At 46.1% G+C, this 25,484-nt stretch overlaps 1 protein-coding gene across 1 annotated transcript in view; it reads right to left on the minus strand.

Moving 5' to 3' along the window:
* LOC148037614 (ribosomal RNA small subunit methyltransferase G) overlaps window positions 1-25,072 on the minus strand; it is a 77,421-nt gene extending 52,349 nt beyond the window's left edge. Inside the window, exon 1 of the mRNA XM_087676568.1 lies at window positions 24,881-25,072. Within this exon, the coding sequence (XP_087532694.1) occupies window positions 24,881-25,012 (132 nt within the window). The 5' untranslated portion in view covers window positions 25,013-25,072. The remainder of the gene's footprint in view (window positions 1-24,880) is intronic.
* Window positions 25,073-25,484: the final 412 nt, after the last annotated feature.

A 25,484-nucleotide genomic window follows, 5' to 3' on the forward strand; every position in this document is an offset into this window, starting at 1 on the left:
GGGGCATGAGATAGGCCGACAATCAGCCATATCAAACTCCGAAAGAAGCTCGGAGATGTACCTGTGCTGCGAGATAAAAATGCCCTGTGCAATCTGATAGATCTCCAGACCTAGAAAGAAGTGAAGGATCCCTAGATCCGTCATGTCAAACTCCTGCTGTAAAATGGACCGTGTATGCTCCACCTGCTGAGTGTCGCTCCCTGTAATGATAAGATCATCCACATACAAAATGAGGAACACCGAGAGAGAATCCACAACCCGGAAGTAGAGGTTGGGATCATAAGCGGAGCGCGCAAAGCCACTCTGTAGAAAGAAGCGGTCAATCCGCTGGTACCAAGCACGAGGAGCCTGCTTGAGGCCATAAAGAGCCTTCCACAGCCTGTAGACATGATCCTCCTTCCCCTGCACAAGAAAACCAGGAGGCTGGGAAACATAAATCTCCTCCTCAAGAACGCCATTCAGAAAAGCAGACTTGACGTCCATCTGATAGACAGGCCAACGGTGGTGAGCAGCAAGAGCCAAAAGAACTCGGATGGTGGACATCCTGGCAGTAGGAGCAAAAGTCTCAAAGTAATCCAACCCTGCACGCTGAGCAAAACCCTTGGCAACAAGCCTAGCTTTATGCTTGTCCAAGGAGCCATCTGCAAGATATGTGGTCTTAAAGACCCATTTCACACCAATCACCTTCCGTTTCGCGGGACGCGGTACAAGCTCCCACGTATGGTTTCGCTCGATGGAATCGAGCTCGGCCTGCATAGCCTGTCTCCAAATATCCTGTGCAAGAGCCTCCTCTACTGTGGAAGGCTCGAAATCCTGAAGAATCTGTGACATAAGAGCATAGTTCACACATAGTGAACTGTCCCGCTGGGCCTGTAAACGTGCTGATCGACGTGGACCTGTAGAAGAAGCAGGAAAGTGAGTAACACCTGAATCCTGCATGAGCCGGCGATACCATAAAGGAATCCTGAGAGACTCCTGCGGCTGTGAGGGAGACCGTGGGGTCTCCGGAACCTGTAAAGCACCCAAATCGGAGAGGGACTCCCCCTCACCGAGTGAAGGTAGATCCTCCGCATCTGAAGAAGACTCTATATCCCGTGAAGATCCCGAAGTGGCGGTAGAAGAGCTCGTAGTAGACGAAGGCACATCCACCAAGGGGGAAAGGGAAGCCGAAGAGGAGGAACAGGGGGGGTGCTAAGAGGCATCCTGGAAGGAAGTGAAGGTGGGGGGGGGGGGGGGTCCGTCGATGATGAAGAAACATCGGTAAGTGAACCATCAATCGGATCCTCAGAGGCAGAAGCCTCATCAAAGATCACATCCCTGCTCACCTCAACCGTCCGCGTCGTCGGGTCATAGAGCCGATATCCCTTCGTGGTCGTGCTATAACCAATGAAGATAAGCTTTCGCGACTTAGAGTCGAACTTCGTCTTCCTCTTCTTCTTGTCCACATGGACAAAAGCATCGCACCCAAAGATGCGAAAATGGGACACGGAAGGCTTCTTGCCAAAGAAAGCCTCATACGGAGTCATGTCCTGTAACGCCGAAGTCGGAGAGCGGTTGCGTATATGCACCGCTGTAGCCACCGCCTCACCCCAAAGGAAATGAGGAAGACTCCTATGCTCCAACATAGATCGGGCCATCTCAATCATGGTCCGATTCGCACGCTCCACCACACCATTCTCTGATGGTGTGTTCGGATGGGAATACTCCACCCGAATACCATGATCCCTGCAAAACTGAGAGAAAAGATGAGAAGTAAACTCTCCACCGTGATCAGCTCGAACACCACGAACCTTGGAAGTGGTTTGGGTCTCCACAAACACCTGCCACTCACAGAAACGGGAGTACGCCTCGCTCTTGTACTCCAAGAAATAAGGCCACACATAACGACTAAAGTCGTCCACAATCAGCATCAAATACTTGGCCTTCACAAGGGAGGCCGTGCCCATAGGTCCGCAAAGGTCGATATGGACCAACTCAAGCGGAGAAGTAGCCCGCCTAGAAGCAACCTGCGGGTGAGGCTGCCGGTGCTACTTGCCCCGCAAGCAGCTAGGGCATAATGTGTGAAGAGGAGGGAAATCAGGAAGTCCCTCCACCATCTTCCTCCTAGAAGCCCGGCGAAGAGAATCGAGGTTCAAATGACCATACTGAGCATGCCAAAGCAGCCCAAGCTCATGGGTAGTCCGCGCAGCCAAGGCTGTGAGCGTATAAAGCCCACCCTCCTGTGTACCTGTCCAAAGAGCATCACCTGTAGAAGCATCCTCCACTGTGACTGCATCCTGAGTAAAAATGACCCGGGTACCCAACTGAGTAAGACCATGCACAAATAATAGGTTAAAGCCCAGATCAGGGACATAGAGAACTTTGGCGGAGGAAGACTGCCTGTCAGAAAACATAGGTAAAGTCCCCACTCCGCGAACAGGAACTGTAGAATTGTCACCAATGGTGACTGTACCCCCTCTGGAACGAAGATCCTGAAGCCAATCCTGACGGAAGGTCATATGTGAAGATGCTCCACTGTCGACGAGCCAAGGCTTCTCCTGTGTGGTAGAAGCTAGGGCAGTGTCTTCCTCAACAAAGAGATACACAAATGCAGATTCTGTTGTGGCTGGGGCCGCCTTCGAGTCCTTCTCATTAGGCTTCAAATGGGGATACTTCTGCCAACACTTCTCCTCGGGATGAGTGCCCTTCCCACAATGGGGACACTTGGGCTTCTTCTCCTTCGCATCCTTCTTGTCCTCCTCCTTCTTGTCCTTGGCCTTCTCCTTCTTTTGTTTCTTCTTCTTGCCGCCACCTGTGCCAGCCGTAAATGCCTTGGTGGAGCCACTGGCTCCCACCTCTTTGAGTCGCTCGTCATGCTCCAAGACAAGCGGGGAAAGTTCCTCCCATAGGAGAGTCTCACGGGTCCTCGAAGTGATGAGGCTGGTGTAGAAGACATCATAATGGGGTGATGGCAGCTGAGTCAACAGAATCATCGCCATATCCTCAGACGATATCAGACGACCAAGAGAGGCTAGCTCGCCTCGCATATCCTCCATCTTCGTGATGTGCTCCTTCATGGAAGAAGAACCATCAAGACTGAGCATCCGCAACTTCTTCTCCAGGGAAATCTTGTGGGCAAATGTCTTGTGCTGATACAAAGACGCAAGCTTTGTCCATACTTCCGCCGCGGTCTTTAACCTGTGAACATGTACAAAAACAGAATCATGGAGACTCATAAAAAGAAAGGAACGGGCTCGAGAGTTGAGCCTATCCCATAAGGCTGCACGGTCCATAGAGGTGCCATCGGACGAATCCACGGGGGATCGGTTGATGGGCGAAGAAACAAGCTCCCAAAGGTCAAAGGTATCAAGGATGCAAGCCACCTTGCATGACCATAGGGAGTAGTTGGAACCATCCAACTTGTCTTCCTTCGGAAAGGAAGGGAGAATCGGCACCTGGATAGAGGGAATCAAGGAAGGCATCCGCACATCTGATGCAGTCTTCACGGAAGAAACCTTCGCAGTAGATGGAAACCTCTGAGATGCATGGACTGAAGAAGGACGAGTGCGAGGAGGTTCTTCCCGATGTCGAACTTCACGATAGTCCCGCCTCCGCTCAGAGGAATGATGAGAGAGAAGCTCATCCTCTGAGTCTTCAAAGCCTGAAAACTGGTAAGACATCTTCCAATCTGCAAAATACCAAAGAAATCTGATGTCGAACACCAGAAAAAAGAACACCAGCACCAGAAAACAGAGCGGACAGAGGTCGCCAGCAGGAAAGGAGCAGCCTGGGGTGGAAGCGACCTGCAGAGCAGCAAAACGCAGCCTGTAGGGAGGTCGCCCAGCAGCAGGAGAGGTCGCCTGGCAGCAAACGCAGGGTTGCTGCGTCGCTGGATGACGTGGCAGCCCCTGTGGACAGCAAACGCAGGCTGTACAGCCTCCTGATGCAGTCGCCTGGCTGGGATGGACCTGTTGGCAGCCGCCTGAAGCAATCGCCTGGCTGTTGTGGATCTGTTGGCAGCAGCAGTAAGGTATTTCTCTCCTGAAGGTCATCCTCCGTGCTCTCAATCAGGCGATGATACCATGTGAGAGTGCGCAGCGGAAGAAGAACACGAACACAGAGGAGAGGAGAGAGAAAGCAGAGAATGAAGGAAGAATGTTTGCACTGACTGAGATGAATGCTGAATACACTGGAATGGACAGAACAGTCCCTGCACGCAGCCCGGAGCGTCAGTGAGGGAACCAGGACAGACTGGAGGCAGAGGCAGCACCAATGCCGGAGACGGAGACGGAGGGAGCAGTGCTGTAACTGCAGAGTACAAGTGCTGGACTGACTGGGGGGGCTGCTATAAATAGCCCCCAGTCAGCAAACTGGCCGACCAGCCAAACTGGCCGACCTGGCCAGATTTGGCCGACTGTGGCCAGATCTGGCCGACTGCCCAAAATAATGGGCAGTCAGCCCAGAAACAGCCCAGTTTGGGCTGTAAAATGCCCAAGGCTGCATGCTGACTAAAGCAGCCATAAAAACACACTGACAGAGCTCCTCTGTTTCCTGTCAGACTCTGACAAGAGCTCACAACCAGGAGATGACAGACTGAGACTGAAAAAGAGCAGGCTAACAGACGTCTCCAACAGCTGAGGCGTCACCTTCTGCACCATCTCCTTGATCAAGGCGGCCTGTTTTGGTGTCAACCTACTTGTGTTTGCTGCTGGCGTCATCCCCAAATTTGCGTTTTCAGCCTGGGCGGCCCTCCTCTAGCTAGGCGACACTCCACCAAGCCGCGTTTTCAGCTTCTGTGGCTGCGTTCAACCTCTGGTGGCACTCCTCCAAGCTGGCGACCTCATTTCTACTTGCGTTTTGAGGCAAGAGGTTGTTTTTTGTGGTGATTGCATCGTTAGCACTTGCATTTGACATCATCCTTGCATTCTGTGCAAGGCGGCCAGCTCAGGAGCTTCTGGTGTTTGTGTTTCGGCACCAGCAACCTTCCCTTGTGTTTTGGGTGTTTGCAGATATTGAAGATGTCTTATCATCAGTTTACAGGCTTTGATGACTTAGATGACGAGCTTTTGTCTCAACACTCATCTGAACGGAGGCATGATTTCTATCACGAGGACCGTCGTCTGGAGTCTATTCCTCTTTTCCGTCCCCCTTCTATTCATGTATCTCGGCAAGCCCCTTCCAGTGGGCCGAAGATGCAGCCTTTGGTACCCCCTGTACAGGTACCCGTACTTCCTCAGCTGCCCAAAGAGGACCGGTTGGATGGCTCCAACTTTTCTCTATGGTCCTGCAAGGTGGAGTGTATCTTGGACTCCTTCGATCTTTGGGAGCTTGTTTCTGTTCCTATTCCCCGGCCTAAGGTGGATCCCGCAGATGAGACATCTATGGATCATGCAGCCTTATGGGATCGGCTCAATTCTAGAGCCAGATCTTTCCTCTATCTGAGTTTGCAAGATTCTGTCCTTGTTCATGTTCATAGGTTGAAGACTGCAGCAAACATGTGGAGAAAGCTCGCGTCTCTCTATCAATAGAAGACGTTTGCCCACCGGATATCTCTCGAAAAGAAGTTACGGATGCTCGCTATTGATGATAGTCCTTCCATGAAGGACCACATCAACAGATTACAGAATATGAGGGATGAGCTTGCATCCCTCGGTTGGACGATATCTTCTGAAGACATGGCTATGATTCTCTTGACTCAGCTGCCATCACCTCGGTTTGATGTCTTCTACACCAGCCTTCTTACTTCGAGGACCCGTGCCAAGCTTCTATGGGAGGAGCTATCCCCGCTTGTCTTGGAGCATGACGAGAGACTCAGAGAGGTCAGTGCTAGTGGATCCGACTCCACTAGAGTCTTTGTTGCAGGTTCGGGAGGACAGAAGAATAAGAAGAAGTCAAAGGCTAAGAAGAAGGACGGTTCTTCAAGCTCTGACTCAGATTCAGAGAGACCGAAGTGCCCACACTGTGGGAAAGGGACACATCCCGAGGAGAAATGCTGGAAGAAGTACCCTCACCTTCGTCCAGGAGCGAGGGGTGGATCTACATCGGAGCCTTCTTCTACCTCTACACCAGCTGTTACCCATGAGTCAGTGTTCCTTCATATCCATACTTTGGAGGAGGATCCTTCTTCCGTGGCTGCAGTGTCTTCTGCGCAGCCTTGGTTAGTGGACAGTGGTGCTTCGAGTCATATAACTCCCTGAGGTGATTTGTTACAGGATCTCCGTCTATCAGAGGGTTCAGTCACTGTTGGTGACATTTTATCGGTGCCTATTAGTGGTGTTGGCACATTGCCTTTGTTTACCGACCGACCTTCAAGCTCCTTTTCACAAGCCCTACATGTTCCGGATTTGAGCCTTCCCCTCCTCTCAGTTTATGGCCTTACGAGGCTTGGCACACAAGTGATCTTCACCGAGCATGCCGTTGTTATTGAGGATTCTTTTACAAGAGCTGTCTTATCTACAAGTTGGCAGGAGAGCGGGCTTTACAGGCTCCATTCCCCTTCTTTGATGCAAGGTCCTCCGAGGCAGTCTATTGCTACACCCGTTCCCGCTTGTGCACCTTCTATTCCACAGGTTCCTTCCCATCCCCCACCTTCTCCTCAGGTGGTTCCTCGTACCCCCCATCCCTTTTAGCGGGGGATGATCTTGGTGATGCGGCTGTGGATTCCTTGGCCCCTAGTGTTTGAGGGGGATTCCCAGGATCGTGAGAAGCTCCTTCAGCGGCAGTCTACATCGACAGACTTCATCGATATTGGTATTCCTCTTGCCACCCCAGGATCTATTTCTTCTTCGGCCTTCAGCCACATCCAAGATCTGAGAGGGGGTGTTAGCAGTCATGTTTGTCATGCCTTGTCATCTCCTACCTGTGAGCCTCAGTCTGAGTCAGACGAGGACATTAGGAGCTCTAACATGGCTGTCATGTGTTATGATGGGAGAGGCTAGTCACTCTCGACTGGCTGTCTTAGGATGTGCATTTCTTTTTGGCCTCTTTTAGTGGGCAGCCACTGGCTGCCCGACCACTTTTTTGGTCACTGATGTGGGGCACCCATTTTAGGGCATTTTTAGGGTTTGGGGCTAGTCCCCCATTTGGCTGTCCTTTTGCCTACTTATAGGCAGTCCCCCCTCCCCACTTGTTCACTTGTCTTCTTGCAGATTCCGACACTCCTCCCTCGTGGTGGTGCTGCCATCATCATCAGCCTGATCTGGTGCCCTCACTGACGCTGTGAGCTGCGTGCAGGGACTGATCAGTCTCCTTCCGCCTTCCCGTTTGTATTCAGCATTCATTTCAATCAATGCGGATTTCTCTTCCTTATTTTCTGCTTTCTCTCTCTCTCTCCCTCCGTGTTCGTATTCCTTCTTCCGCAGCGCACTCTCACAGAAGAATGGCACTTGCGATTTGGTACATTTGCCAAAAGGACAAAAAGTGCTTCCCTGCAAATGGGTTTACAAAATGAAAGTCACTTCTAGTTCTTTGCCAAAGTACAAGGCACGCTTGGTTGCTGAAGGGTACAAGCAAAAACATGGAATTGATTTTGATGAAATCTTTTCTCCTGTAGTCAAAATGACTACTTTGCGAACCATCTTGGGCTTGGTTGCATCTGAGGACATGGAACTCATACACATGGATGTAAAAACTGCCTTCTTACATGGTGATTTGCATGAGGAAATCTATATGCAGCAGCCCAACAATTTTGTTGCAAAGGAAAAAAAGCACATGGTATGTAAACTCAATAAAAGTCTACATAGGCTCAAGCAAGCACCACGCAAATGGTATCCCAAATTTGATACATTCATGCAATCTCAAGGATTTTATCGTTCTCAACTTAATCACGGCTTATATACCAAGAAGGCAGTAGATGGCAGCCCTATTCTCTTGATATTGTATGTGGATGACATGCTTAAGGCTGAAATGGCCAAGATACCTTATGCTTCAGTTATTGGTAGCTTGATGTATGCTATGGTTGCTACACGTCCTGACATTGCATTTGCAGTGGGAGTGGTTAGCAGATACATGGCATATCCTGGCAAAAAGCAGTGAAGGGTATCATGAGATACCTCAAGGGCACAAAGGATTTATGTATATGCTTTGGTAAGCAGAAGTCATCTATTGTTGGTTTCACGGATGCAGACTATGCTAGCCATCCTGACTGCAGAAAGTCTACTTCAGGATATGTGTTTATGTTCACAGGAGGAGCAATCTCTTGGATATCTAGGCTACAAAAGTGTGTTGCACTGTCTATTACAGAGGCAAAATATGTGGCTGCCACAAAGGCATGCAAAGAGGCTTTATGGCTTTCACGCCTGGTGAGAGAGCTTGGGATTACAAAGGTTCCTATCCTCCACTGTGACAGTTAGAGTGCTATCATGCTAGCATGAAATCCTGTCTTTCATGCAAAGACAAAACACATACAAGTGAAGTATCACTTTATCAGGGATGTACTTGATAGCAAAGGCATTGAGCTTGTCAAGGTACATACAAATAATAATCCTGCAGACCTTCTCACGAAAGGTCTTCCAACCAAGCGGTTTGCTCATTGCCGCTAGATGATGGGGGTTGGATAGTATATGTGTCTTTCAGCTTTGTACATGCATACACTTAGTTGATTCTTTCCTCTACCTTCAGGCACGTTGCCTTTAGGTGTGAGGTTATTGGGAATAAAGGCTTACCGTGCCTTTTTTACCGCGTTCGGGTGTGAATGCATCCTTACACTTTATACTTTATATATATTCAAAACCTAAAATGGGGTACACAAGTCTTTGTGCCAAACATCAATTGTCGTACTCACTCTTCTCACTCTACTGCTCTCAACTCCCTTCACTCTTAGCTCAGCTCACGCACAACCTCCGCAACAAGGCTGTCAATGACAACGGCCTCTCAAGCAGGCTATATAGCTCTAGTATTCCTCATAGTCTATATGTACCAAAAACCCCAAAAGCATAAAAAGTGAAAGAGCACTTTCATATCAACCTACACAGAACCCACGAACTTAGAATGTCCAATCTTTTGGAAGCATCAATAGCCCAACCACTCGAGAATAATCGGCTAATAGCAACGACCAAACCTACCTCACAACCAGACAAGAAAGGAACCAATGGCAAGAGGTTTCCACAAATGCCTAAAAAAAGAAACATCAACTATTAGAAATCCGACCCTTGGAGAGTGCAAAGGTAAGAGAAAGAGCACCAATCAACATTTGCCAAATGAAGACCTTGTATTCAAAAGGCATTTTGTTAAGCTAGCTTGTCATCACCATAGATTTGTTAGAGACTCAATCATCCCCAAATGGGCACATGCAGTGTCATGTTGTATAGTTAGCACTCTCGAGCATATTTATGCATTTCTTAGATCAGGTCGGATACTTCTATGTAGTCGCCAGGTCATTTCCAGCAGTTTCGAGCAATCCAACAAGCCATAAAGATTGCATAGAATGCCACATGGCATGTACACTATTTGCACAGTATTATTTACTATTATTATATTGCTGCAACTGTTTTTTGCAAAAGTCGTCCAGTTTTTACTGGCCGACTTGATCATTTTTATCTACATTTTATTGCCTATCTATAAGCTAGGCTACTTGGTGTCGCAGCGCGTAGGGTTGAAGGTCACCACAGGGGTTTGGCAAGAAAACTGGACAAGATAGATGGAGATGTGTCTTCAAGAGATAAGTAGATTACAATAAATGTTTAAAGGTTCAAGAGGTACTTCACGGTCAATCACAAGGATTTGAGAGAGAAGAATGTATGGGGGTTCAAGAGCTTAGACTCCGGAAATGGTAGAGATAAAAGAAGGGTTGAAGGTTTCAAGCCAAGTTCTTGAAAATGTTGATAGAGCTTCCAACTGCATGTTCTTAGCAAAGATCACAAGAGTATTATCTCACAAGTTCTAACTCAAATCAAGCTTGTTTTCTTGACTGTAAGAGCAATCACCAATTATAAAATCAAGTACAATATGCTGTCATGTATTATAAACTACTCTGCATCCCATCATTCATACATGATGCCATAGCATGAATCAACTTTGCATGATTACATTCAATGTAGACTGTTAGGGACAAAAGCTTATGAGTCAATTACAAGGCTTGTAGGGCAAAGAGACTTGCTTCAAGAGAGCTTCAAATTGAGTTCCTGATAAGGATAAGTTACCATAGCCAAGAAACAAGAGAAAAAGCTCCTCTTAATTCAACTCAAAGCATCTATGAATGATCTACAAACATTGCCCTGCCATAGGGGCACATAGTACTTACATATTTTGACAAGATGCCTTCTGTAGAGTAAGAAATGAATTAAAAGAACAATGCCGTAGCTAATTCTCTGAATATGGCCGAAGATATCAGCCCCAAATCAGCCCAAATATCTTTCGGAATTCACCTCTAATGACAGCATAAACTTCCCCTAACACGATGTCGGTGCGTTTGGTGTCGAGAGTCCACCACAGGAGTAAGAGACAGCAGGGTGAAGGTAGATTCAAAGAGAGGAGTAGACGGAAGAGAAGGGGTTCGAAGAAATTGAAGACATAGAAGAATACTCCCAAAAAGAATTAGAAAATGTAGAAGAATACTAACAGAGATGAAGCTGTCAGTTTATTCCTGCATTATGAGAAGATAAAACTCTAATAGACAAAAACGTGTATAAAATAATACCTTCCTCTATGCTGCTCAGATCGCCAATCTGATATCTCCATTGGCTCTGAAAGGGGGGTAAAATACAAGGACACCTGCCCAGAATTCAGCCAGATCACTCCTTCTTCATCTCCCACTTTGGAGTGTTGTTCACTGCCTGAAAATAGCGATCACGTGTCGCGCGATTTCTCTCTTTTTACATAAAATCCTCTCAAATTAGCTGAAAGCTACATGCTTTCTTTTACATGTTATCATAATCTAGAAGTTGTCTACAGTTTTATGGATTTTTACAAGAGATAAAATCTAAAATATTAAAAATTGGCTAAAACTTGTCCAAAAACCTAATATTTTTGAACCATGGATACTAACACTAATGTCTAAAATGGCATTGGCTCTCTAAATCAATAAGAAAGCCACATTCTAGATTTTTTTACACAGTGTGCGAGTAACGGCACGAAACCGGTCATTTTCAAATGTCTTTTCACGTAGAGAGAGATCATCAAGCAGAGATGCACTTGACAACCCGTTATACAAACCTACTTTCTTCATTTCAGCGTTCATTCACTACAGATTTCTGCATTCTATTGACTCTTTCTCTCTCCCTCTTCTCTTCATGTTCATTTTTTTCACCCTAGTCATATGCTTCCACGTTTGCTGCACTCTGACATGGTATTGAAGACCTGGTTGATCATGGGCATACCTAAAAAGGGAGATTTCAGTGCAACAAATGTTTGTGTTTTCAGCGTTAAAGAGCAAATGGGAGGGCTGCACATTGCACAAGGCTGAGACAAGTGGTGAAGCACATGCAAGGAGCAAAGTTGCCGATTTTTTGCAAGTTTTTGTTGTTCATGAAGGAGAAAAGACTGCATTTTCAGCCTTTTGCTGCAGACTTTGAGTTTTCATCGCCTTCGATAGTAGAAACAAGTTTGGGATGAGCGAAGGATGCCCTAACAAGTTATGTTTTCGGGTTCACAAAGAGCTACCCTTGTTTTTGTGCAATTTATTCAGGTGAAAATGCCTTTGGAGCTTGACATAGAGTTTCAGGCTATTATGGACCATAAGGTCCCTGTAATTACCACATCTGGCGGGGATAATGATGCTTGCCATCTTGGAGTTCTATGATCTGACGAAGTTCATGACTGAGGCCATACACCATCCTACACCCTATGATGCATCTAAGCTTTCTTCTAATGAGAAAGCTAAGTTGGTGAAGGTACAATCACATTGGGACAAATTGAATGGCCGCATCCAATCATTCCTATTTCTCTCTTGCACTCCGGCCATGATAGCTCACATCGAGCACTTAACTGTTGCTCAAGAGATATGGCTAAAATCAGATTTGTTATACATGTTGGGGGTAAAGGCGCCTCCGCCGTGCCGCCCCGTGTATTACTACACTGACAGTACCCGCCACTGCACACTGCAGGTGGCGGGCGCCCATCACGTCACTTTATTCTTTATTCTTTTAGTGACAGTTTGAATAAAGGAAGGCCCGGTCACACATTGTGACTAATGGAGTTCCCATTTCTTGTCTCTCTCTTTCTTGCTCTTGCTCTCCCGCCATAGCTCGCGTGCAAGCTTCGATCCTTCTCACCTTTCAACTGGTATCAGAGCTTGGCATTCTCTTGCTCGAGCTCGACTCGGTGCTTCCCGACCTTTGCATCGACTCGCTTCACGCATTGGGTCTCCATCCTGGCAGCCATATCCGATCTCCCCGAGCTCCCGTCACTCCACGACTTCCCGAGCACCTTCCCAGCCTATTGAGGCACCTTCAAGGCATTGATACTGAGGTATTTGATCATTCTTTCACGGTTTTATTTCAGTCTACAGGTTGCAAACAGCAAGGGCAGCCATGGCTTCAAACTCTTGAAGCTTATTCCCCTCATATTGTGCCTTACACCTATCAAGGCTCAAAGAGGCTTGTCATAGGCCTTTGATAGGCCCTTCTTGAGCCCCCCATTACCCCCTTTTCAGCCCATGTGGAGCAGCAGCAAGTTCAGCACCAACAGGGCAGATTGCATCATTTTTTTCCAGGCTGTGAGCACTCATCTACTTCAGCTCCACACTTGGCCATTGCTTCTTGCTCTCTACCTTGATCAAGAGGGCTATAGACTTCATGTTTGATGTCATTCAAGCTTTGGGCATTGGTCTTTATCTTTCGGGGCTGATTTCTTCAGATTTGGGACTGTCATAAACTGTCATAACAGGCTGAAAACAGGGCAGCACCATTGGCATTAGCATTTGTTGCTTATACTCCATTCCGGTTGTGCTATTTGATGCCCGTATGCGGTCTACATGATGCCTAGTGCCTTGGGAATGTATGCACATGATTATGCCATGATTTTGGCTTGAAATATTGGCTGATTTGGGACTGTTATTTACTGTTATACAGTGCTGGAAACAGGGCAGCCACACTTGGCATTGGCATTTGATGCTTATACTCTACTCCGGTTACCTTGTTTGATGCCCATATGCGGTCTATTTCCTACCCGAATGTATTGGGGATGTATGCATTTGGTTTGACCATGATTTTGGCTTGAATTCGGGGCTGAAATCTACTGTTTAGAACAGTAAATACATGCTGGAATAACAGTGGGCTGAAGGTACTTTACATGCTTTGGCACTTACCTACCGATACCGGATGTATGCTTTGAGCTTTGGCATGATGTCTCTGACATTTGGGGACGACTTGGAGCATATGTATGAGATTATGGGATGCTTTTGAGCTTCGCATTAGCTCCGTCTTCACTGGCATTTGGACCGACTCGGCATGCTCGTGGACCGCCTATGCCTCATGTCTCTGCTTGACAGTTAGGCTTTTGCATTACATGCTTTGGTTCGTGACATATGCTATTTGGTTCGTGTATGCCATACCGACATTTGGAGCTTGGATTTGGATGTATTTGAGCATTCCCGGCTTACTTGATCACTGATCTTGGTTGCTATTTGGATGTCATTGAGTTGACCGAGAGCTTATTTGGGCTTATGTATTGCTTCATGGTTAATACGACCGGTGCTTCATGTATGTCATGCTCTCTCGGATGCACTTGATGCATTGACAGGGTCACTCATCACTGGTGCTTTCTCTTGGGTTGTTTGAGCTTCTAAGCTCGCTTTGTCCGCCTTTTGTGCCAGTGGGAGCATTTTACATGCTTTCTTGACCTTTGACAGTTGCATGCTATTGGAGCACTTACATGTATTTGGAGCAGTTTATGTCTTGAGCAGCTACATACACATTGAGACTTTGGGATCATACTCCGATCTTTATGGATATGCATTGATGTACTCTTGGTTCACAGGATGCTTATGAGCTGAGTCTCATATTTGGATCTTTCTCTTTGAGCAGATACCTATTTGTGTCAGGTTTTGGCAATTACAGGAACACTTTGCCTAGAGTGTCTGGGGGTGTGCCTTTCACTGGCAGATGTTATTTTGACATGCTTGGTGTTGAGCTCATGTTCTTTTCACTGTCATTGGCCTTGCTTATGTCCGTTTCATGCCGGCTTTGGACCTAGCATTGTTTGCTTGACATTGGATCCTATTTTGGGACAGTTTGCTCTCTAGACTGCATACCTGCAATTTATTACAGCAAGCAGTTATTGGTGGACTGAGGTGTACTTTTCATGCTGAAATATCCTGATTTGGTGTACCGCACCTAGTACTAAGTGGGCAGCAACTTTTGGCACACTTTGCTCACCCTTTGGACCCCGTTTTGGTCATTTTTGGGCAGTTTCTGCAGTAAAACAGCAAGCAGTTTTGGACTGTTTGGGCATTTCCAGCCTGCATAATGGCATCATCTTCGCATGATAGTGCCATCTTTAACATTACAAAGTTGGATGGTACCAACTACTCTTACTGGAAGAGTCAAATATGGCAGGTTTTGGTGCAGAAATCTCAGATTAAGCCACTTCGGTTGAGTGGGGAGCAGCCTGAAACTATGGACATTGACGACTGGCTTGAACTTGATGAGCTATGCAAGTCCACGATTGTATTGTCTCTCACTGAACAGGTACATTATAATGTATTTGAGGAAGCACAGAGTGCATGGGATCTATGGAATAAGATCAAGAATCTTTATGATAAGAAAAGTCCGGCGAGTCAGATGTACTGGTTGAAGCAGCTTATGGATCTGCGCATGAAGGATAATGCGACTATGTCTGCTCACTTGAGCCAGTTCCATGCTATACTGAAGAACCTGACTTCGCAGGATATCACCTTTGGAGAGGAAGTAACTCCTCTTTTCTTGCTTGGAACTCTGAATGAGTCATGGGATGTATTCCGCACTGCTCTTTGTGCCTCTAGTGCTACTCTAAAATTGGCAGATGTTGAGAGTGCTCTTCTTCAGGAAGAGGTGAATCGCAAAAACTTGGATGCCTCTCGTGGTAGTCATGCTTTGACAGTTAGAGGCAGGAATGACAGGTATGACCGTGGTAATGGCCGAGGCCGTGACTCGCAGAAGGGTCGGTCTAAATCTCGTGGTGGCAAGTCGCGTAGTAAGTCGCGTGGACACAATGCAAATGTCACTTGTCATCATTGTGGGAAAAAGGGCCATATTAGACCACAGTGTCATGAGTTGCGCAATGAGAAGCGCAAGGATAAGGGGAAAGATAAAGTGCAGGAGAAGTCCTCTGATCGCAGCATAGTACCTGCGAAGTCCAACGTCAAGATTGAGGAAATTAATGTCACGCAGACTGAAGAGTCCGATGGTGGTGATGAGTTTATACTTGCAGCTAGTTCTTCTGATGCTTCACACTTGACAGAGACACCTAGTATGTATGCACAGTGCTGGTTATTGGATTCAGGTGCGTCCTTCCATGTGACGCCTTACCGTGAGTGGTTTCACTCTTACCGTACTGTATCTGGATCAGTCAGACTTGGAGATGACAGGTCTCTTGATATTGTGGGCTGTGGAGATATTCAGTTGCAGTTTTCCACTGGCAGTTCCTTTTTGCTCAGGGATGTACGTCATGTACCTGCGCTTACGCGTAGTCTTATGTCTGCAGGACAGTTGGATGATGCAGGATTTCATGTCTGTTTTGGGGATTCTGCCTGGAAGATTACCAAAGGCAGACTTGTGCTTGCTAGAGGCGCCAAGGCTGGCAGCCTCTATCCTCTTGTTGTATCTGGGTCTTCTGTAGACCATGTTTTGGCAGTGGGCTCTATCCCACATGTATCACTTTGGCATGCCCGTTTGGGGCATATGTCTTTGAAAGGAATGAAAATGTTATCTAGTTTGCAGTATCTTCCGCCTTTGGATTATGCATGTTTTGACTCGTGTAATCATTGTCTTTATGGTAAGCAGAATAGGTCTACGCATAAGAAATCGGGTAGGCCACGCATGAGTGAGCCCTTGGCATTGGTGCATTCCGATGTTTGTGGGCCTATGCCTTGCATGTCTATGGGTGGCGCGAAGTACTTCGTTACCTTCATTGATGATTTTTCTAGGAAAGTGTGGGCTTATCCCATAAAGCAGAAGTCCGATGTCTTGGCAGTTTTTCAGAGATGGCTTGCTCTTGTTGAGAACCAGACTGGGTATAGGCTGAAATGCCTTAGGACAGATAATGGGGGAGAATATGTCTCGCATGCTTTTGAGCAGTTTTGTGATGACAGGGGTATTAAGCGTCAGTTGACCGCCCCTTACACCCCACCCCAGAATGGTTTGGCTGAGCGCATGAACAGGACTATTCAGAAGCGTGTGCGCTCTATGCTTAGCCATGCAGGCCTACCCCCGAGTTTTTGGGCTGAGGCAGTTAGTACGTCAGTGCATGTCATAAACCGATCGCCTTCCAGTGGATTGGATTTCCAGGTTGCAGAGGAAGTTTGGGCTGGTAAGCCACCCTCTTATGCGCATCTCCGTGTCTTTGGATGTGAGGCATTCTGCCATGTGCCCAAGGACAAGAGGAGTAAATTGGATCCAAAGAGCATTAAATGCATATTCCTTGGCTATGGTGAGTCAGGAGAGATGGGCTATCGCCTATGGGATCCGCAGGCGCGGAAAATAGTACGCAGCCATGATGTCGTCTTCCATGAAGACAAGATGCACAGGCAGCCTGAGAAGGTGGTTGAGATCCGCAGAGTGATCTTTCAGGAGGAGCCTAAAGCTCCAGCACAGCCAGTAGTACAGCCTGCAGCAGTTTCTCCACAGGGCCAAGATGTTGGACAGGTAGTTAGACAGGCAGCAGAGCCTGCGGTGAGACGGTCTGCTAGAGATAGACGTCCACCTGACAGATTTCAGCCCTCTATGCATTATGTTTTGGTTACAGATGCAGGAGAGCCTTTCACTTATGATGAGGCTATGCGCAGGGGTGACAGTCACTCCTGGGAGAGGGCTATGCAGTCTGAGATAGACTCCTTGCATAAGAATGAGACTTGGGATTTGGTTGCCTTGCCTAAGGGCAAGAAGGCTTTGCCATGCAAGTGGGTGTACAAGCTGAAAAGTACCCCTGGACACCCCAAGCCGGCATACAAGGCTAGATTGGTAGCAAAGGGTTTTAAGCAGGAACATGGTGTGGACTTTGATGAGGTCTTCTCTCCTGTGGTTAAGATGACCACCCTGCGCTTAGTCTTGGCTTTGGTTGCACAGCTTGACTTAGATCTATATCAGATGGATGTCAAGACGGCTTTTCTACATGGGGACTTGCATGATGAGATCTATATGGATCAGCCTAAGGGCTTTGCAGAACCTGGCAGGGAGCACCTAGTGTGCAAGTTGAAGAAGAGCTTGTATGGCTTGAAGCAGGCACCTAGGGAATGGTATCATAAGTTTGATGCCTTTATGCAGTCACAGGGCTACAGCAGGAGTGCTATGGATCCGTGTCTTTACACGAAGAAAGCCCGTGATGGCAGTTTGCTTATCCTGGTACTCTATGTTGATGATATGCTGATAGTAGGGAAAGCTCATGATGAGCTAGATGCTCTTAAATCTCAGCTAAAGAAGAGCTTTGAGATGAAGGATTTGGGACAGGCCTCACATATACTTGGGATGCGCATTAAGCGCGATAGGCATCAGGGACTTTTGTATCTCTCACAGCGGGAGTACATTCATAAAGTCCTTGAGCGCTTCCGCATGCAGGACGCAAAGCCTATTGGCTGTCCATTACCTTCTTATGTGAAGGTATCACAGGCCGATTGTCCGCAGACAGATGAGCAGAGGGCCGAGATGGCCAAGATCCCTTATGCATCAGCCGTGGGCAGTTTGATGTATGCCATGATAGCCACTCGTCCAGATATCGCACATGCAGTTGGTGTTATGGCACGCTATATGGCTACACCTGGCAGCAGACATTGGGATGCCGTGAAGGGTATCATGAGGTACCTGAAGGGCACAACAGATATGTGTATTTGCTATGGCAGCCAGGATACAGGGGTCGTGGGGTACACTGACTCCGATTATGCAGGACATGCAGATAGTAGGAAGTCCACTTCTGGCTATGTATTCACCTATGCTGGAGGGGCTATCTCTTGGATGTCCAGGGTTCAGAAGTGTACGGCTTTGTCTACCACTGAGGCCGAGTATGTTGCAGCCACTGAGGCTTGCAAGGAGGCCATATGGTTAGGCCGTCTAGTTGCTGACCTTGGGATTGATGCTACACCTACACTGCATTCGGATTCTATGAGTGCCATTCAGTTGGCTAAGAATCCGGTCTTCCATGCGAAGACGAAACACATTGAGGTGAGGTATCACTTCATACGTGGTGTCGTGGAGGACAAGTCTGTTGATCTTGTCAAGATCTCCACTGACGAGAATCCTGCAGATCTGCTCACGAAGAGCCTCACTACTGAGCGCTTTGCCTTCCTCAGGAGGTTGATGGGCGTTGGATGAGATGTCGCCTTTCCTCATCCCTTGTACCTATGTACATTTGTACTGTCTTTTCTTTTTCTTTTCTCTCTCACTAGGACAGATTCGCCTTTAAGTGGGAGGTTGTTGGGGGTAAAGGCGCCTCCGCCGTGCCGCCCCGTGTATTACTACACTGACAGTACCCGCCACTGCACACTGCAGGTGGCGGGCGCCCATCACGTCACTTTATTCTTTATTCTTTTAGTGACAGTTTGAATAAAGGAAGGCCCGGTCACACATTGTGACTAATGGAGTTCCCATTTCTTGTCTCTCTCTTTCTTGCTCTTGCTCTCCCGCCATAGCTCGCGTGCAAGCTTCGATCCTTCTCACCTTTCAATACAATCAAATGACCACGATAAAGCAAGTGTCACTAGAGATATAGATACAGACGTTGAACCCGTCCAAGTCCGCTTCCATGCAAGAGCATATCAATAAGCTTTGGCAATTGTAGATGCAAGTCCAGAACGCAAAAAAGGCGATTACCTCAAAGGACATGGCAATAACCCTTCTCTCGCAGTTACCACCCCGATTTAGTGCATTCTACTCCGCCTTGATTGCTTCAGGGCAAACAAATACCCTTAAGTGGGAGGAGTTGGTTCCGATGGTCTTGTATCAGGAGGAACAACTCAAAGGTCAAAACACTCCCAAGTTAGTGGCATTGACAAGACAATCTTCTCAACAAAAAAGGGAGAACAACAACAACAAGAAGAACGAGAAGACCAAGCAAGATAAAGCCAAGGAGTCTACTTATTACATTTGTGGCAAGACAAGCCATTGAAACAAGGATTGCCCCAACAAGGACAAGAAGGACACTAAGCAGGAGAAATCTACCAAGGACTCAAGAGCAATGGCTACCCCTTCATCAACCACCTTTCTCCATTTGGAGGTGATTGAGGATTCCGCACCAACAGCTACTAATGCAGCAATGATAGCCCCACAACCTTGTGAGTGGATTGTGAACAGTGGTGCTTCCCACCGCATAATTGTTTCTACAGATAGTATTGCCCGTATGTGTCCGATGCATGGGCAAATTCTCATTGGTGATAGCTATTCAATCCCTATCAAAGGCAAAGGTGATATGCAGCTAATTCGAGATAGGCAAGGTGGTGCTCACACATTAGAAGTTCTCTATGTGCCGGGTTTGGGATATATATGATATCATCTTCTTTCAATGGGCAAGATTTGTGCTCTTGGCCTTATGGTCGAGTTTGATGATAAGGACTCCTTCCAAGTTCTTGGTGGAAATTCTCAACAGATTCTTTGTGCAAGTTACAAGGAGAATGGAGTCTACAAGATGCACATTTCATTAGCCTTTACTTTTTTACTTCTTTCTTCACAAACTCAGACCAAGTTATAGCATACTCGGTTTGGCCACCTCAACTACAAGTATCTTAGGAAGGCAGCTCATGGTCAGCTTATTTGTGGATTGCCAGAGATTGAGATGAGTCACCTGCCATGTGTATCTTGCATTCATGGTAAGTAGCGTAGAGATGCAATTCCCAGCAAGGCTTCACAAAGGGCAAAGAAGCCCTTATGTCAACCGATGAGGACGAAGTCCCTTAAGAGAAGTTTGTACTTTATGCTATTTGTCAATGACTTTAGCAAGTTGACATGGGTATTTTTCTTGGAGTTAAAGTCTAAAGCATTCTCACACTTTAAGGATCGATTGATCTTCAAGGAGAACAAATCTTGTAGGAAACTCAAGACACAGATTTCTGCATTCTATTGACTCTTTCTCTCTCCCTCTTCTCTTCATGTTCATTTTCTTTCACCCTAGTCATACGCTTCCACATTTGCTGCACTCTAACATGGTATTGAAGACCTGATTGATCATGGGCATACCTAAAAAGGGAGATTCCAGTGCAACAAAAGTTTGTGTTTTCAGCGTTAAAGAGCAAATGGGAGGGCTGCACATCGCACAAGGTTGAGACAAGTGGTGAAGCACAGGCAAGGAGCAAAGTTGCCAATTTTTTGCAAGTGTGCAGATTTTGAGTTTTCATCGCCTTCGATAGTAGAAACAAGTTTGGGATGAGCGGAGGATGCCCTAACAAGCTGTGTTTTCGGGTTCACTGAGAGCTACCCTTGTTTTTGTGCAATTTATTCAAGTGAAAGTGCCCTTGGAGCTTGACATGGAGTTTCAGGCTATTATGGACCATAAGGTCCCTGTAATTACCACATCTTGCGGGGATAATGATGCTTGCCATCTTGGAGTCCTATGATCTGACGAAGTTCATGACTGAGGCCATACACCATCCTACACCCTATGATGCATCTAAGCTTTCTTCTAATGAGAAAGCTAAGTTGGTGAAGGTACAATCACATTGGGACAAATTGAATGGCCGCATCCAATCATTCCTATTTCTCTCTTGCACTCCGGCCATGATAGCTCACATCGAGCATTTAACTGTTGCTCGAGAAATATGGCTAAAATCGGATTTGTTATACAATCAGATGACCATGATAAAGCAAGTGTCACTAGAGGTATAGATGCAGATGTTGAACCCATCCAAGTCCGCTTCCATGCAAGAGCATATCAATAAGCTTTGGCAATTGTAGATGCAAGTCCAAAACGCAAAAAAGGCGATTACCTCAAAGGACATGGCAATAACCCTTCTCTCGCAGTTACCACCCCGATTTAGTGCATTCCACTCCGCCTTGATTGCTTCAAGGCAAACAAATACCCTTAAGTGGGAGGAGTTGGTTCCGATGGTCTTGTATCAGGAGGAACAACTCTCAAAGGTCAAAACACTCCCAAGTTAGTGGCATTGACAAGACAATCTTCTCAACAAAAAAGGAAGAACAACAACAAGAAGAAGAACGAGAAGACCAAGCAAGATAAAGCCAAGGAGTCTACTTATTACATTTGTGGCAAGACAAGCCATTGAAACAAGGATTGCCCCAACAAGGACAAGAAGGACACCAAGGAGGAGAAATCTACCAAGGACTCGAGCAATGGCTACCCCTTCATCAACCACATTTCTCCATTTGGAGGTGATTGAGGATTCCACACCAGCAGCTACTAATGCAGCAATGATAGCCCCACAACCTTGTGAGTGGATTGTGAACAGTGGTGCTTCCCGCCGCATAATTTTTTCTACAGATAGTATTGCCCGTATGTGTCCGATGCATGGGCAAATTCTCATTGGTGATAGCTATTAAATCCCTATCAAAGGCAAAGGTGATATGCAACTAATTCGAGATAGGCAAGGTGGTGCTCACACATTAGAAGTTCTCTATGTGCCGGGTTTGGGATATATATGATATCATCTTCTTTCAATGGGCAAGATTTGTGCTCTTGGCCTTATGGTCGAGTTTGATAAGGACTCCTTCCAAGTTCTTGATGGAAATTCTCAACAAATTCTTTGTGCAAGTGACAAGGAGAATGGAGTCTACAAGATGCACATTTTATTAGCCTTTACTTTTTTACTTCTTTCTTCACAAACTCAGACCAAGTTATAGCATACTCGGTTTGGCCACCTCAACTACAAGTATCTTAAGAAGGTAGCTCATGGTTAGCTTATTTGTGGATTGCCAGAGATTGAGATGAGTCACCTGCCATGTGTATCTTGCATTCATGGTAAGTAGCGTAGAGATGTAATTCCCAGCAAGGCTTCACAAAGGGCAAAAGAGGAGTTTGTACTTTATGCTATTTGTCAATGACTTTAGCAAGTTGACATGGGTATTTTTCTTGGAGTTAAAGTCTAAAGCATTCTCACACTTTAAGGATCGATTGATCTTCAAGGAGAACAAATCTTGTAGGAAACTCAAGACCTTGTGTTCCAACAAAGGAGGGAAGTTTGTCTCCAATGAGCTAGCCAAGTTTTGTGCAAATCGTGGGCATTCACTAGGAGTTTGCCAATATAAACACACCTCAAGAGAATTTTGGAGCGGAAGAATTGCACTGTGATTGAGACGGCACTAACTATGATGGAGCATCAACAAATGCCTTAATGTCTATGGGCAAAAGTAGTACCCACTGCTGCTTACATCCTTAATCAATCACCTACGTCGACCATGGTTGGTATGATACCTTTTGAGGCTTACTTTGGTCTAAAACCAAATGTGTCTTATTTCACCGTGTTCGGGGTGATGCTTATGTTTACATCCCAAAGAAACAAAGGGATAAGTTTGAGCCGGCTTCCAAAGGAAAAGTATTCATGGGTTATAGCTTGCAGTCCCAAGGATACACGCTTTGTGATCCCGTTTCACAAGAGGTATAATGAGTTCAGATATTCGATTCATGGAGTTTCTAGCTACAAAGGGGGTTGTTAGCTATCATGTCCTTGAAGGTCCGAGTAACAATTGGGTGCCTGAGCTAGTGCTTTTGGAGCCTGTCTCTTGAGGCTCCACCATAAATGGAGGAGGAGATTGCTTCACCACCAAATTCACCCATTAAGTCAACACCAATGGATGTTCCACAGACTTTATCACAAACAGAGTGGCGAGCGGAGTATTAGCCTCCTTCTCATTGGTTACATAATACACTCTATGATGCAAGGATTGAGGGAGCTCCTAAGGAGTGGTAGCCATAGGATAGTCCATGGCAATCTCCAAGAAACCAAACACACTCCACCGAGCTTGTTTGTACTAACTCTTCTGTGAAGGAGACTTTGCAATCACAACATTACGAAAAAGCTATGAAGCAAGAGTCGGAGGCTATTGAGTAAAATGGCACTTGAGATCTTGTATTGAGCCCGTCCATAGGAAGGTGATTGAAGTCAAGTGGATTTTTAAAACCAAATACCTCGGCACTCTGGATAAGCACAAGGGATAGCTCGTTGCTAAAGTCGCATAGTGGCTAGGCGTGGATTTCAATGATATCTTTGCACCTACAGCTTGGATGGCTACCATTAGGACCATTCTTGCCATAGCCAATTATAGGAGATGGCATGTTTATCAATTTAATGTGAAGTTTGCATTCCTTGATGGTAATTTGAAGAAGAAGATTTGTGTTGAGCAACCTCTTGGCTTTTCCTCATCAAATGGCAAAGTTTACAAGTTAAAGAAGGCCCTTTAATGCCTCAAACAAGCTTTGTGTGCTTGGAACGAGAAGATAGACTCATTTCTCCAAGGAAAACCAAAGTATCAGTGTTCCTCTATTAATCCCCACTTGTATATCCATACCTTAGTTGGAGGGCACACATTGCTCATACTTCATGTGGATGATCTCATTTTGATAGGTGACTATGCTCAAAAGGTCAAGAAAACAAGGAGGCACTACACAAGATGTTGAAGATGACAAATATGGGGCTTCTCCACTTCTTTCTAGGTCATGAGATTTAGTAGAATCCAAGGGGGAATTTTTATCTCCCAACACTGGTACGTGCAAGAGCTTTTGACTACTATTGAGATGGAGGGGTGTAAGGCTATTTTTACTCCCATGGATCTAAACTAAAAGGCTAGGCCCATGGAGATTCACCGACAACAGATGTTGCCCACTATAAGCAATTGATCGGGTCATTGATATGGCTCCTAATACTCGAATTGATTTGCATTTTCTTGTAGGTTTACTTGCAAGGTTCATGAGTGGACCCAAGTTGGTTCATTGGAAGGCTACAATGAGGATCTTGCAATTCCTGAGGGGACCCCCGACCTCGATATTTATTATCCAGTAAGTACAAGAGCTTTAGCCTTTGTTCTACAGGGATTAGAAAAATTAGATTGGGCTCAAGATGTTGTTGACCACAAGAGGTCAACAACAGGTTATGGCTTCACTTTGGGTGCAAATACTATCTCTTGGAGTAGTAAGAAGCAGCCCCCGCACTTGCCCATCATCTACAGAGACGGAGTATAGAGTGGCATCTTCTAGCATATGCGAGACAATGTTGCTTTGGTATGAAACCCTATATTGGATGAGACTATTGATGTGGTGTATTGCAAGACAAAGGATTGGATGAGCACAGGCAATGCCTTATTGTACGGTCAGTACTCTTGGGCATATTTACAAATTTCCTGGATCAGGTCAAACAGTTCTATGCAGTTGTCATGTCATTTCCAATAGTTCCGAGCAGTCGAGCAAGCCATACAAGCTGCATAGAATGCCATGTGGCATGTACACTATTTGCGCACCCTTAAGAACCCAACCAAACGTGGTTTGTCCATGTGCCAGCACGAGGCATATGCATAATCGTCCACAGGATACAGATTCACCACATTGTGTTGAGTGTAAGGCTCTCAAAATACCCGGCCTAGATAAGCTTTGACAAAGGCTGCTTGTTGAAGGATAGTTTGGAATCATTCATGTGATTGTAGCACTATGCTGTGGATTCGATTGTTGCTATGTATCCATAATGGCACCATTATCGTGCTATGATGTTACATTGAACAGTCAACGGCTGGACCATTGTGCATGCCCAATGCAGCTGTGAAAAGCTAGTGCTAGCAAGTGCATCAAACAATCTGGGTCATTATGATTTCTGGTAGATGTGTACAGGGTCGCGAGAGGGAACCTTGAGAGCCGAGATAGAGCTTTCACCGCAGCTATCGCAGAGAACTCCATCGAAGTCGAGCGCATACAGGTGGCCTCCTGTCGCCATGTTTCCCGCAATGAACGATGATGGCCCGAGCTTATTTAGCCACATGCATAAAAGGCAAAGGCGTCTCTAAGAGGGAATTTTGTTAGGTGGAGAGTAAAAGAGACGTCGTCACACGCGATTGTGAATTTTATTAGGTGGAGAGAGACATCACAAGCGATTCACGTTAAAACGTTTGAAAATAATATGCCAAGGACAAGGATAGATAGTGCAAACGTGGCCTTCAAATCAAACGTCTGTATTTCTTGCCACATGGAAACCTTGCAAGGTTCTCCATCATACAAGGCCTTGCATTCTCGAGAGATTAGTTGTTTGGCCTTAAACCACACAGTTCTTGCAAGAAGATAAGGAAGAAATAGAAGAAACCCAACTGTAGCACCAAAGTTTTAGCTCAAATCTTGTACAACATATACATCCACTTGTAGACAATAGTTCTGAGGCTATGGCTCAAAGAAATCCAAAATTAAATCAACCCAAAAGATTTAATGATTGTTATACAAGAATCCAAGCACAAAATAAT

The sequence above is a fragment of the Lygodium microphyllum genome, chromosome 4 (assembly GCF_053477565.2).
Source record: "Lygodium microphyllum isolate KBCC chromosome 4, Lygodium_microphyllum_v1.1.10, whole genome shotgun sequence".
In the NCBI taxonomy this organism is placed as follows: Eukaryota; Viridiplantae; Streptophyta; class Polypodiopsida; order Schizaeales; family Lygodiaceae; genus Lygodium; species Lygodium microphyllum.